This window comes from Drosophila kikkawai, chromosome 3R, assembly GCF_030179895.1.
Source record: "Drosophila kikkawai strain 14028-0561.14 chromosome 3R, DkikHiC1v2, whole genome shotgun sequence".
In the NCBI taxonomy this organism is placed as follows: domain Eukaryota; kingdom Metazoa; phylum Arthropoda; class Insecta; order Diptera; family Drosophilidae; genus Drosophila; species Drosophila kikkawai.
Genome location: NC_091731.1, coordinates 15,333,017 through 15,347,146, shown reverse-complemented (window position 1 = coordinate 15,347,146; position 14,130 = coordinate 15,333,017). Strand labels below are relative to the sequence as shown.

The 14,130-nt window shown below is 44.1% G+C and overlaps 2 protein-coding genes across 4 annotated transcripts in view; one reads left to right on the top strand and one right to left on the bottom strand.

Annotated features, from left to right (window-relative positions):
* Octbeta1R (Octopamine beta1 receptor) overlaps nt 1-5,472 on the top strand; it is a 31,161-nt gene extending 25,689 nt beyond the window's left edge. For both annotated transcript variants that reach the window (XM_070286625.1, XM_017180106.2), the window contains 3 exons: nt 62-244; nt 405-558; nt 2,281-5,472. In XM_070286625.1, coding sequence (XP_070142726.1) covers nt 62-244; nt 405-558; nt 2,281-2,538 — 595 coding nt within the window. In that variant the 3' untranslated portion in view covers nt 2,539-5,472. The remainder of the gene's footprint in view (nt 1-61; nt 245-404; nt 559-2,280) is intronic.
* On the bottom strand, nt 5,287-13,882 carry LOC108084249 (uncharacterized). Of its 2 annotated transcripts, XM_017180386.3 has the most exons (6): nt 13,652-13,882; nt 12,127-12,387; nt 7,081-7,196; nt 6,045-6,797; nt 5,791-5,975; nt 5,287-5,680 (listed from the first exon to the last, which is right to left on the bottom strand). In XM_017180386.3, the coding sequence occupies exons 2-6, from the start codon at nt 12,209-12,211 to the stop codon at nt 5,611-5,613; spliced, it is 1,209 nt and encodes a 402-aa protein (XP_017035875.1). In that variant the 5' UTR covers nt 12,212-12,387; nt 13,652-13,882; the 3' UTR covers nt 5,287-5,610. The 2 variants fall into 2 exon arrangements, with proteins under 2 accessions (XP_017035875.1, XP_017035876.1); XM_017180387.3 differs by lacking the exon at nt 13,652-13,882 and having other exon boundaries at nt 12,127-12,829.
* Between the last annotated feature and the right edge of the window lie 248 nt (nt 13,883-14,130).

Genomic DNA, 14,130 nt, shown 5'->3' with positions numbered 1-14,130 from the left:
AGCCACTCGAGTGGCCGTCGCGCTGGCCAATTATCGCTAATTACTTGTGTGTGCTTGGTAGATCCAAGGTGGCCGCCCTGCTGCTGGAGAAGCATCTCCAGATTAGCCAAATTCCCAAGCCGCGCCCGAGCATCCAGGTGGAGCAGTCAACCATAACGACGATGCGGCGGGAGAGGAAGGCCGCCCGCACCCTGGGCATCATAATGAGCGCCTTCCTCATCTGCTGGCTGCCCTTCTTCCTCTGGTGCGTATACTAATTGTAAATATATTTATAGTTTTTTGTAATATAAAACTATCGACTCAAGGGGTAAACACTATCTACCCATAAGTGCTTTACTTTTAAGACTACCAAAAGGAATTCTAGCTTTAAATTTAAGCATTCTTTTAATTTAATTTATTGCCAGGTACATCGTGTCCTCGCTGTGCGATAGCTGCATCACGCCCCGACTCCTGGTTGGCATCCTGTTTTGGATCGGCTACTTCAACTCGGCCCTGAACCCCATTATTTATGCGTACTTCAATCGCGACTTCAGGGCCGCCTTCAAGAAAACCCTCAAGGTAAGTTGCGGCTGGGCTGGGCTGCCAGCGAGGAGTAATTTGCATTTATTTCCAACTTCGACATCTTGATGGGACTCTTATTCTATTCAATTCGATTCCGCTTTAATTGGGCATCCGAAAACTGAATTCCCTGCACCGTCTTAGACTTAGTTAAGGGCTTCGGCGAGGGCTGCCATCGCCAAGGATCGGGCAATGCATTGCACAGCAGCGGCAGCAACAATAGCAACAGTAACTGCAACTGCAACTGGCGAGACAACCGCAGCCACAGCAGCGCCCACACGAAGAGGCTCACGTTTAGCAATTATTTTGGTAGCTATTTGTAGTAGCATTGGGGCACAGACAAAGAATAAATGATCAATATATCACTATTAATCCTATCCTTGAAACCAATAAGTTTTCAGAAAAGTTTTAAAAGAGCAATTTTAAAGCAAGTTTATCGTTAGAAGTATTTAAGCCTAGTTCGGAGACATTATCTTTAACCAAAATGATCGTAAGCTTTTGCTACGAAAAGAAACTCATAAATATATTTGTTATATTATTGTTTAAATCGAAAGTAGGAAATAATGTTTTAAATATTGATTTTTGAATACTAAAGAAATGCATTAAAGACTCAGAGATACTAATTAGTGGACGTGATAATTATGTTCTTTCTCTGTGCAGCCAGTGCCTGGTGGAAAGTGTAGAGCCCGTAGCGGTTATACTTTTTAGCTGATTGAAAATGCTTCTACTTCTGGTTGCTAAGCAAGAAAAATAGCTTTTCCTCTGCCTGAAGAACTGGAAACTGTGCACGTTCTCTGCTCTTCTGCCTGCTTTCTCTGCCTCTATCTCTTTCTCTCTAGCTAAATCACTGCTTTCACTCTTTCTCCTTCATCGCTTGGAGACCTTCTGTCTTGGGGGTGAATTGGTAGTGAAATGGGTCCTGGTCTGGCTTTCTAATCGTTTGAACATTTTGCTTACCACTTGCCTTTTACCACTTGCCACATACTACATAGTACTGCCATCTACCATCTCTTCCATCTCTTCCACGCACAGCTGGCGCTTTCCTTGCTGATTCGTTGCCTCTGGCCCAGCACGGGCTAAGCGCGCCAAAGTATGCAACAGAAAGCCTAAAACGAAATGTAATATTTAAATTAAAACAGAACCCTCTGCCCTACTCCGATCTACTCTACTCTGCTCTGCTCTGTATATACATATGCGTATGCGAATGCTCACCCGCACACTCGCACAACAACACCTGCTCTACACAAGCGTATATTGCGATGATGAAATGTTATTTTTTCTCTAAAAATTCTCCCTTTTATGCTGCACACTTTGACACAACACCACGACACACTCACACTCCCACCCACATGGACTGGTCCTTTTTTTATACGTATGTATGTGCGGCGGCCTTTCATTTCGTTTAGCATTTTTTTGTTCCTTTTTCGCCCCTTTGTTTTGTTGGGTTTTCCTTTTGTTTTTGTGTGTGAAACCAAATTGTCACAGCCATGTGCCGCCGCCACCCAAGCTCCTGCCTCCCGCCTTCCCCCAGTCTAACCACCCCTCGTGGACTGTCCCACGCGTCGTATGCTTAACCTTTGAGTGCTGTACAGTAGCTGCTAGCAAGCCAAGTCTATTAAATTATATAGCGTACTCCAACTGAAATATGCGAGCCATGAAATATACGAACTCTATCCGCATCTCATTATATCTAATAGCTTTTTTTTCTTTCCCCACACACAGAGCCTCTTTCCCTACCCGTTCTCCTTCTGCCGCCGCGGCGGGGGACGGGACGATGACCGGGACTTGGAATTCGGCGGCCCGAGCCGGAGGGGAACGAATGGAGCCCGGGCTGGGTCCGGATCGGCCGAGATGCCCAACTGCGTCAACTCCACGGCCTCGTCCGAGATTCACATGAGCGTGATGCGCGCCCGTCAATATGCCGCTACGCCCACCACGGATGCCCAGATGCAGCAGCTGCATCCACTGTACACCAACTAAGGGGGCGTATACTTGATTTCAGCTGCAGTGCTTCATTGATGTGCGTGTCCCCCCCCCCCGCCCACAACCGGCCAGATTAAAAAGAGATATCTCAACAACACTCACCCACTCGCCCACTCACGCCGGCTGAAAGCCGAAAGCTGAAAGAATTTGAGCACGAATAATAGCCACAGCAACCACAACAAAACGACAATCCCACAGATTAAAGAAAGCCTTCGAGAGCAAAAAATTGACGTGCAAAAAGAATTGAAATACAAATGGAAATGGAAATGGAAATATATTCCGATGGCATAAATATTTAGTATGTGTCACGGATAGGATGGAGTCGGGAGTTCCACAAAATAATCGATTGACATTTAGAGGGAGAGGTTTATAAATGCGAAATGCAGCTAATATATATGTACAACATAATATTGAATGTTTGATATACGTATTTAATGCTAGATGTTATCCTATGAAATACGACATGCACATAATACTTGATTTCCAGCTCTAATTTCGTTTCTCATTTCTCTAAGAAGTGTTTGTCATTAAAATAATCTTGTTCACTAGGCTAAAACCAACTATATATATATATATATATATATACATGTGTCATATAGCATAGCCGATTAATGAAGAGTTCCGCTCATATAAACTTTAAACGTAGAGCCTAGCGCACGACTAACATATCCATTGGGTCTATTAGCCACATATTAGCCGCCGCCTCCAGTTTCCCGACTCAAAGTCTCTCACTGTTGCTGTAGCGGAATGCCGATGCTATATATTATATACGAACTATACCTGTGTAGCCAAGTACCTTTAACCTTTAACCAGATGCAACTGACACTCATGAAACTGTTTTGCCAAGTGCCACTAACTCCTATGAAGCTACTTTCTTGCTTGGACAATCTTGAAGCCCCAATCTTAAACTAAAATCGGTTTAGTTTCTCCTTCGACTCAAAGGAGCAGAACTTGCGAATTTGTTAAAAAGCAGTAGGAGAGATACAATCGCAGTAACTGCCACGCCCGCGCCGAATTTGTCACCGCCGCCGCCCCATAAATCAAAGGGAGTTCAGTGTGTTCAGCTGGCTAAAATTGTTTTTGCCAAAAAAAAAATATCAAATCGCTGCAAATATATACACCTATATATATAAACGACATGCATACAACGCCGACTTTGTCTTACGATTCATAGTCATTATTTAAAGCGCCGGCTTAAGAGCTCACCGTCGTCGACAAATGGGCATAGTGCCATCTTCCCTCGACTACCCTCCTTGTCCGGCCCGTGGGCATGTCAATATTTGCTTTATTTAACTCTCGGCGCTTTGTTTAAACTGCGGAACGCCCACGAAAAAAGTTAACAGTCAGCAGCAGCAGCAGCAGCGGCGTTGATAACGTTTGAAATGTAGCCAAATATTGTTAACTAAATTAAGCCCAAAGCTTTCCACTCAAGTGCAAACTGCGCCATGCCCTTTCCCAGTTCAACGCTTTTCCTTTTTCCTAAATTAAAAATAATTTGGAAGTATTTATTTTTAATTTTATACAAATACAAGTGCGGGTATTTTCTTTGTTTACCCAAGTGCTGAAGGGGCGGACAGGTGCATTGCACTTTCGAAGAAGGTGCCAGCTCAACAAGGAAGTACAAAATATACGCAAGTATCTTTTTGTTGACATCCGAAAATTAAGAATTCCGATTGCTGTCAAGAGATAGCAATTTACCCTCTATACCCTGTACTTTCTAGGGTATTCTAAGCACTCTGTCCGCCCCGAAAAGCGTGGCACGTGTCCGTGTAGAGCACCATAATAATCTGTTCAAAGCAGCAACCGCAATAAAAGCCATAAATAACAGAAAATACGATTTGGTTAAACAGCAAATTGGCATGTCAACTGACGGGGTGAGCATGTGACACTTAAATGAGAAAACCAAAAAAAAAAAAAAAAAACCCAAAAAGATCGCGTAAACGCCGAAAAGTAAATAATTAAATTATGGCAATTTGTGTAGAGCTCCGACGGCGATTACAGTCGCTGGAAAAGGTATGCTGGCCAGTCACTCCATGATGCAATCCCAGATAAGCTGGCGAATTTCACACATCCAGCCTCCTCCACACACCCTTGGGACAGCGACAATGACTTGTGAGACTACTTCTGCCAGCGACTGTATTCAGACTGAAACGTTTTATGTCCCTACGTTTATTGCCAATCAAAGGAGATACAGTGTACCTATGGCCAGTATATGGTTTAATCCATATCAGAACGCGGCTCAATGTTCAAATTAAACGAAATTAATATCGCTCGCAATTAAATTAAATGTCCAACGCCGAGCTGAGGCTTATTTTGTAACAAAACTACAAAACTGAGTGTCTATTAGTAATGGTAGTCGAATAATTGTTATGTAATGTATGTATTATGTATGTGAATAGTTGGAAAGAATTCATTATTGGAAAGCTAACAAAAAAGCAAAGAGAATTTTAAAAGCAGACCACATTAAAATAATTACAACCAAATGCGAAATTCATGTACTCATTCGGCCAGGTGGCATTAAATATGAACAGCAAATACTAACAAGGTGACAGCGGGAGAGGAAATGTTAATTAACTTGTGAAAAATATTTACAAAGCGGCACACAGTCAGTTTTAGCACGAGTCCTGTGGTCGATTGTCGGTCAATTTCGGAATTGTACTCAGTGTGTGTACCTTCCGCGTTTCACGAGCAACCAGATTAGGCGAAAGAAACCCCTCGACTTAAGTAAGTGTTAACGTTAACATGTGCGTTTTTCAGTGGAAACTATATTAAATTATACAGATATATTTATTATACAAAGGTATATGTTTACGGTGTATGTATGCATGTATTGTATATAGTATCTCGATACATATAAATTAATGAAATGAAGCAATTACAATCGTATGGAATAAAAGTAAAGGTAATAATAAAAAGGTTCAAGACATCGGATGTGCGTTGGCTTTTCATTTTTATTCTCACTTCCCACTCCCACTTCCATGTCCACAGCGAACTTCATTCATTCCGGTTCAGGTAGAGATGCGATGGATGATGGCTCGACGGATTCTAGCGCGTGGCTTTCTGCCGCCGTTATGAGTGACCGTTATTGCTGTACGTATCTCTAAACTTTTTCTGTATCAACTGATATGCATTGTAGACTCTGTGAAATTTACGGCCACCAATTATCGTCGGCGATAAGCACAAAGAAAAATAAAAATAAACAAAGAGCGAGTTAGCACAGGAAACGTGATTAGGGCCAGCCAAACTCACCTTTCTTTCGCCGCCTTGAAGGACTTCTTGCGCTGCTTCAGACACGCCTTGTCCTGGGCCGCATCCGGATTGGGCAGATCGTTGGGCGATATCATCGTTATGTTATCCGGATGGCAGAAGAACGCTATCGAGTGCCGACCGCGGGCCCGAATGTGTTCCTGTTCAGGAATAACGACGCGGTGTTGCTGTTGGAGCGGAAATTTATAAATAGATGAGTTGGAATTTCACTAAAAATTAAGTTGCTGAGTACTCACCAATGCGGGATAGCGCTCCTGTGTCCAAATATTCAAGATCTGGCCGCAGTTGACGAGTATGGAGCCGGGCAGGTGGCCCACGCGATTCCACTTTTCACTGCCGGGCAGCTTCACCTCCAGCCCGCCCTCCGAGTCCTGGGCCAGCAGGGTGAAGGTGCCATAGTCGACGTGGGCAGGGCAGTGGATAACCGCGCCGTTGCCCAGCTTGTGCTCAAAGAGCTGGCCATTGGGGCCATCGACCTCGTTGAGGTCGTCTTCGTCGCGGGGATTGTGTTCCGGCCGGAAGTCCGGCTGGTTGGACAGGCAGCGCTGATAGCTGTACTGGCAACGACCCTTGATCACGTCGTTCTGGCCGGGCTCGTCGTCCACCACCGGCGGGTAGTAGAGCATGCGCAGGGAGCTCATGTTGTCGTGGTCGCCGGACAGCATGTGCGAGTGCTTTTCGAGGAAGAAGGTGTTGGGAATGTCCAGCGAGACGGCCATTGCCTGTAAGATGAAGCTGGCCAGCGCCTTAAAGTCCGTGGCCAGTGTGCTGATGTGGTCCGCGAAACCGGGCAGCGGCTCCTCCGGCAGGTTCTGGGCGTTCAGTGTGCTGATATTGAAGGCGTGGCGCAGCTCCGGTGCCTTGCCATCGAAGCGCGGCTGGCCGCGACTCACATATCCGTGTTTGTCCCCGTCTGTGCGAATATAGTGCTGTTTGACTTCAGGCGCGAGGTCCACGAAGTCATCCAAATGATCCCACGCAGTCTTGAGCTGTTTCACAAAAGCAGAGGGTAAGTAGGCCATGAGTTAGATGTCTTTAAATAATATTTTTGAAGAACTTTTTATGCTAATCCCATAAATTTTAACTAATGAATATTGAGAACTATCGGGATTAAACCAGAAATATGCAGAAAAGTTCCACCAAAATAAATTTGGTATATATTTATTTTCTATTTATTGGATATACATATACAAATCCTACTTTATATATAATTTATTCCCATTTAATTTAAATGCCTCTTAACTTGTTCTTAACAAGGAATTTCAAGCTTACCTTCTCGTCTGAAATGCCATGGTTGACCAGCAGGGCCATGCCCTTCTCGGAGAGGGCCTTCTTCAGCTGGTGACCCACACGGTTGACCACCGACTTGACCGGCACCTCCTCAATGCCTGAAACGAAATGTTGATACGAGAATGAATTAGTGGGCGTGGGAATAACCAGAGGAACTGCCACTTAATCGCTAATTGTTTTGTGGTCGCTGTTTTATGGCTTCTTGGAAATGTTTTTCCACCTGGCCAGCGGTGGAGCTGTGGTCCCCCATAAATGAGTATTGCCCGTATTTATGGTAGATTGTATATATGTACGCTCTCTATACTACTAACGCCAATAAATAGCTGGCTCTCGAGCACTTGGACGTTGATTTGAATGTCAGGGCCCATTGAGAAGTGTGGCTAAGCGTCCACGTGCCGCTGACATACTCGCAGGTGAGATAATCAGCCACTTGGAATCTCGAATAAGCCGCATTCGCACTCAGCAACGGGAAGGGCGAGCTCGATAGACGCTCGTAATTTGCCATACCGAATGCAATAAAGGTAAATGCAATCAATTTCAATGCGATGGCATCGTCGATAATGGCCGCGGCATTGACAATGCACGGCGGAAAATTAAATAGAGAATGCGAGGAAAAACCGCAGCGGAAGTCGCGCCGCAAGGAGGGGGTTCCACCCCGCCTCGCATTCGACCCAAGTACACAGTTCTTCTTTTGTCTGGAAGGGAAGAGCGCCCTTGCTGTCGCCCTGACAGATATCGGATGACCGGGAATTTCCCTTGGTTGCTAATGTGATCACTTACTCATCGCGAGAGAGACAAGTCATGAATGAAAGCAAAGTAATTATATTTTCCGCCCCAGTCCGCGGTGTCACACCGGGCGAATGCGCTATCTATAAATAGGTTTCCCTGGGCTCTACTGGAAATTACTGCTGCCTGCCCTCAGCTCCCGATTGGGACAGTGACGCACTGCAGCGCTGCCTGATAAGGTTTCCTTCAATTCAGAATTTCACAGTTAATAACAATTACGTTTTCGCAGCTCTTATCATTCCGGGTAGCTTTGTCGCCAGGCGGCGGCAATCGTCAGGCCTTTAAAATTATTCACAAATGAAGATGGAGATGGCAGATGATGATGTAGGGAATCATGATGATGAGGCGCCGGCGGCAGAGAGAGAGGTCAGTCGGGCGAATTGAATGATTCTAATTGACGCCAGGCCGGGGATCGAATCGGATCGGTGGATCGTCATATCGCCTTTCGTTTTCATTAGGCATCGGTCCAGTTTTATTTGTGTTTTGCCCGTTTTCCGTGTTGTTTGCATGCAATTCAATTAGTCGACAATTGGGATGCGAGTCGCCTTTCAATTTGCCAGTTTTGCCAGCCAGCTGAAAAACAGCGCCACATGCCAGCGAGTAGTTAGTGCTAACTTGTCGCTAATTTAGCTAATTGAGTCAGGGTATTTCAGTTGAATCAGTCGGTAGAAGTAGAAACATCCCATGGCCGAAGATCATCTCGACTCGCCTCGCCTTGCTGCCTGCCACTGCGCAGAATTTCTCGATGTCTCGATTGGGTTTTCCTCTCTTTCTTTTTCTATTTTATTTGGTTGGCACTGTGTTCTGTTTACTGTACAAGTTTATCGCTGAAATTGATTGGCTTTTATGCATTTATGGTCGGAACATAAATGGCGGGCACGCGTTGAGCATTCCCATTGTGTGCTTTCAGCGCCATTTGACTCTGTGTATTTACAATTTAATTGCGATGGCCGCCTGAACTCTCAGTTCAGTATATTTTGCTTTGGAATAACCCCTTAAACATAATCCGCAAATAGATTCCAATTCGCCACTTGAGTTTCTCGCATGGATTAACTCAAATCAATATTTATAGACCTATTTGTGCCCGTATATATGTACATCCATATGCTATTTGGCAATTTAGTTGCGGAATTTCGCCGAGAAATATGGCCGTGCAGTATAATTTATTTATAGAAAGCCGAACTGCGATCATTGGAAAGTGGTTTGAATTGGGGGAAGCGCGCTTTGCAGATGTCGGGCTAATGGAAAAATAATTTTAATGGCATTGAGGCATCCGGAGTCAACGACATCCCCCATGCAGAACAATGCGAGTTATCATCTATCTTAGGGGAGGTGTGAACTGCCTGAAGGCTGCATTCTTGTTTGGCCAGCTGTCAGTTTAGAGCGAGAACTTAATTCGCGCTTTCTGCCTGCATTAACAACATATTTCTGTGTCAATTACCTGACGGGGTCAGGTGAAATCCGCCTGGCAATTTCTATTTCCAGCCAGCCAAGCCGAGCCACAAGAGAGGTGGCCATTAAACAAAGCGCCTGGCATGTCGAGAATCAACAGGTTTAAGCTGGTTTCAATCGGTTCAACCGGAGAGCCCAACTACTTAGCATGCTGGCTATACCCCTCGCTTTTTTGGTAGTATCTGCTGGCTGGCGTTACGACTGGTGTTTGTGTTGTCTTTCCGAGTCGAACGCGACGAGGTGAGGCCCGGCGATGACGCCGGGGGATTCACTAACCAGATGCGTCATGAGGCTCGTCTCCGAACTGGTAACTGGTAACTGGCAACTGGCAAACAGGCAAGTGTCGAACGGCAGTGAGCAAATAAGGCTGCAACCACTAAGCAAATGACGCTTGAGAATCGCAGTCGCTGTGCAAACAGAATCAGGTTTCGTAACTCAAACAAGCGTTAATGTTCCGATGCGTTTCTGTTTGAGTTTCCGCACTACACTATGGCGGTGGTGGCATTGCGTATCAAAACATTCCACAAATGCCACGATTTCCACTGCCATATAGTTCAAAAACCTCTCCACCTCGGAACCGACAATAAAAACACAACAAAATAAAACAAAAAGTAAACACAAGCAAGAAAAAAATAACCAATTGAAGTTCCGTTGACACAAAAATGCCGCAAGGCAGCGATTTAATTGCTTCTAGCTGCTTTGGGGGTCAATGGCTCTGCCGCTTGAGAGAGTGCTCCGCGAAGGTCAAGAGTGTTGCCCTCAAGGCCAAGCCTCACTGTATCCAACCCAGCCGAGCGCACTGGGTGAGGTGAGCCCGAGGCCCAACTTACGGCCAGATAAGCGTACATTTCCATTACTGCGGGGAAACTGTGTCACGTATCGGCAAAGACCCAGTTAACGCACGGGCACGGCTCCAGCTCCGAAATGCCTCCAAAATGGGTAAATGGAAAATTTTTATTTTGTTGTGGCCCCAAAAAAGGGCAAGCCGATGATGAAGCGCGGAAGAACAAACAAAGTCATAAAATCAGTAACCCTTGAATTGAGATGTATAAACCTCCAAGCTTCTGCGTATTTTGATAATCTGGCGTAAAGACAAACATAAACAAAGAGCAAATAAATAGCTACGAAATGCAGTAAGATAATGTGACTATTATGTATCTTAACTGCACTGCCTCAATCGGGAATTTCCGAGAATAACAGAGATACCAGAGCAGACAAGGGAATAGCTTTTTAGATTCACAAAGCAAGTAGAGAACGCTTTTTAATTTAAAATTCAATTAAAATTATAAATATTTATGTGTTTCGATATTGCACAATGTGGATCGATCGACATTTAGACTGGCATTATTAAATGCAATAAATATCTAACAATCTGTCTTGTTTACTATGCTCCACGGCATCTAATAATAGCAAGGTGTGAGTTAGAGAGCATTCATTGACAAGTTACTCATGTCCTATGTTTCCAAGAAATCACACAAAAGTACCAGGCAGTAACAGCGTGATACTTGCCGCTACGTAAATGTATGTACATACATAGTTCCATTAAAGCACTTTATAGATTAACTATCTACTCCCAATTAGTAAACTCTTTGCGAATATGATAAGAGTACATAAGACCTACGTCGTTCTTGAACAGATTTTCCGTAGCTGACTTCAAGATCGTTTTAACCATCGTTTTAATCATTGGCAGTCGCACGTGTAGAGATGCTGTCAGTTTGCACAAGTAAATAATTAGTTATACTTAATTGCGACGTAGTTGCAAAGCCACGAACAAATTAAGTAACTGCAATTAACTAAGGGAGCCCTGTCACACCTGAACGATCGAGCATAGTAAACCCAAAACAGAACTGTCGATGACTCAATGACGACTGCACTTAATTACACCCAGCTGACTGTGGAGTTTTTTAGCCTACACCGAAAAAAAACATGGCTAAAATACAGTTTATTAATCTCAATCTTAACAAGATTATATATGTACTTCAATATATAATATAATATGTTCCTATCACCATTAAATGGAATTCCCATAAATACATATCTATAAAAATTCAAAGAAAAACATTGCTATAAATATGATTTTTAAATTTTAGCAAATTTTTATAGCTTTTGCGAATTTTTCATATTTTTATTAATCGATGATTCATTGGATTCTTTAACTGCTCTTTAAATTTCTTATGAATTTTATACGAGTTGGTTAAGGTTAAGATTAATACCCATTGTAAAATATATGAGAATATTGCGATAATATAGAAACACTTTTATAAAAAATCCTTTGTTTAATTCAGGGACCGTAAATAATATGTTCCATTTTTTGAAATATAAAAATAAATTCCATTTATGATTTTCTTTTATTATCTTCAAAGATAATCATTAGATTTGATTTGGTAACTTATACTGATTACGGTCCCTGGTTTAAATGTATTTATTATAATAAAATGTGGCTAACGCTCTATTCAGCTTTAACCTTAACAAGTTCAAGAATAAAAACCTCTTACTTTTGGTAAGAGAAAGACAAAAATACACTTTAGCGGGAATTCCCAAGACGTTATCTGAACGTCAGTTTGTTAATGATAAGCAAACTTCTTCTGAACTCATAGGAACATACATATATTCCGTTCGGTTTGATAAATTCTTTAAAACGATAAATACCCCATTGGTTTTTATTTAAATTATTTTTTACTGTGCTTGAAATCTGTCTTTAAATCTGTAGCCTAGCAACCACAAGCAGCATGTGTGTTGGGACGTGAGCTGATGGATGGCGGTGGCTTCCATGTGGGGGATCGTACTTACCACAGTGGGCGAGATCGATGATCGGCACCACGCTGCGCGAGAGGAGTGTGTCTAGCTTGTCGTCGCTGTTCTTTGTTTTTATCATCTTGCCGGAGCGTACGGATTGGATTGGAGTGGACGCGGACGCGTACGTCTAAAGTTCTTTGGTTGCGATCGAAGGGGCGAAGAACACTCGCCGCACTTGTGCACGCTTTATCACAGACTTCGGCGGTCCGGAGACGAGGTGCACCACTTCCAGCGATGGCCGACGACTAAATGGAACTGAATGACAGACCGCACAGAACTCGATTATTATTATTGTTATTATGACGATGATTGGGTGCTATTCAGCGAATATCGAAAAAACAAACATTCGAATCGCACATCCGAGCGCTCTTTGTTTTTGTTTGGTTTCTCCTGCTTAGTTTATCGTATTTTGCTTTTGCCACGGCTATTGTTTTTGTTTGGATTGCGAGCGAGCGATCGCTGTGAGTGACAGCTGAAAACAGAGGGGCCGCGTGAGGGGAGCTACCGCCGACCCGAAATGCGAATTCAGAAATCCGAACGGCTGATTTGGCGATTGGGTCGATTTTTAGAAGGGCGCGTGTCGGACCAAATTGGCTACGATCGGCGCGCTTCTCTCGAGCGGACTAAGCGTTCCGTCTTGGTTCCGCGGGGTTCCGTTCCAAGTTCTGGGTTCTCAGGCTTATCGCACCTGACTGGCTATAGCGCTGCGTCAGTTTACGATTTTATTTTGCAAAACTGATTGCGAGCTAGGCACTGAGAGAGGGAGAGCGTACTCTCTGCAGGTGCGTCGCAATTAGATAAAATTTAATCAAATCAAAAATTGTGATAACTGAATTAGCACTTGACGTTCTCGCGGGGGGATCGGTAACCGTACTCACTGGGCCCGCAGTACGTGCGTATGTACATCCCCAGAGCAAAGGTGAGACTAGCCGAAGAGCCAGACGTTTCCAGTCGGTCTCTCGGTTTGCTTTTGCAATATTTGCCATGCCCATTAACGTGGCCGTGGCTCAGGTAGCTCCGCGTATCTATGTGTGTGTGCGCGCAGATACAGATACTCTGCTTGAATCTGTATCTGACGGATCCCGTTTACCGTTTCGCCTCAGGTGTGAGCCCTGCTGCTGCTGCTGGCTGTCTTTTCACCCCTTGAGCAACCAGCTGAGCGAGCGAGCTGTTGCCAGGCGGCTGCAAAGTCGCCAGATGAGCAAAGTCTGGCTCGTCCATCTGCATGCAAACACAGGGGCGCAGGGTCCACGGGTCTTGGAAGGGACAGAAGTGAGCCAGTAGTAGGGGCTGGGAGTGAGTAAGCGCTTGCCGCGGTGGCGTGAAGTTTCCATTTCGCCTCGCCTTTCGTGGCAAAAACAAAATACGTGCGAATGTATATATGTATCTATGTATCTATGTATCTATGTATCTATGTGCATATAGCAACACACTGGAAACTATTATTAACTTGAAGCCGGAGTCTATTCAGCTGAAATTGTGATTTACACCGCTGCTGTTTCGCGGGGCGTTTGCTTACAGTGAAAACTCGCTTTCTTTTTTCGCACAGGTTTCGCTTTTCATCGAACTCGACTCGAACTCGACCCGACCACGACGACAGCACAAAAGTTGGCCAACAATCTACTTAGTCAATTTCTGTATCTCTTTCTGATGCCTTTTTTGCACACTTTCCATCATTTTGTAACACACTCGCGAATTTAACCTAGATACACCTGAGTGCAGAGAGGAACAGCGTCTGTCTCGATCGGTCTCAAAACTATAAAGAGAAATTCGAAAAATGCTGATATCAAAGTGGTCGATAGCTCTGATGATGAATGGTGGGAAACTTTGCTAGAGAAACGTCTTACGTTGTCTTACGTCGGAAAATAACGATTTCGATCAGGCTACGTTGTTCGAAACGTAGCCTGATCGAAATCGTTATTTTCCGACGTAAGACAACGTAAGACAAGTGGGGGAGGCGAACTTAAAACCCCGATACAACGCCTGATAGCAAAAAAA

Excerpts from the sequence above, each read along its gene's own strand:
- LOC108084249 (XM_017180386.3), bottom strand. The coding sequence starts at position 12,211 with ATGATAAAAACAAAGAACAGCGACGACAAGCTAGACACACTCCTCTCG. Across the intron at positions 5,976-6,044 it reads AGGAGCGCTATCCCGCATTG|CAACACCGCGTCGTTATTCC; the intron begins GTGAGTACTCAG and ends CCGCTCCAACAG. Across the intron at positions 5,681-5,790 it reads TTCAAGGCGGCGAAAGAAAG|AGTCTACAATGCATATCAGT; the intron begins GTGAGTTTGGCT and ends TAAATTTCACAG.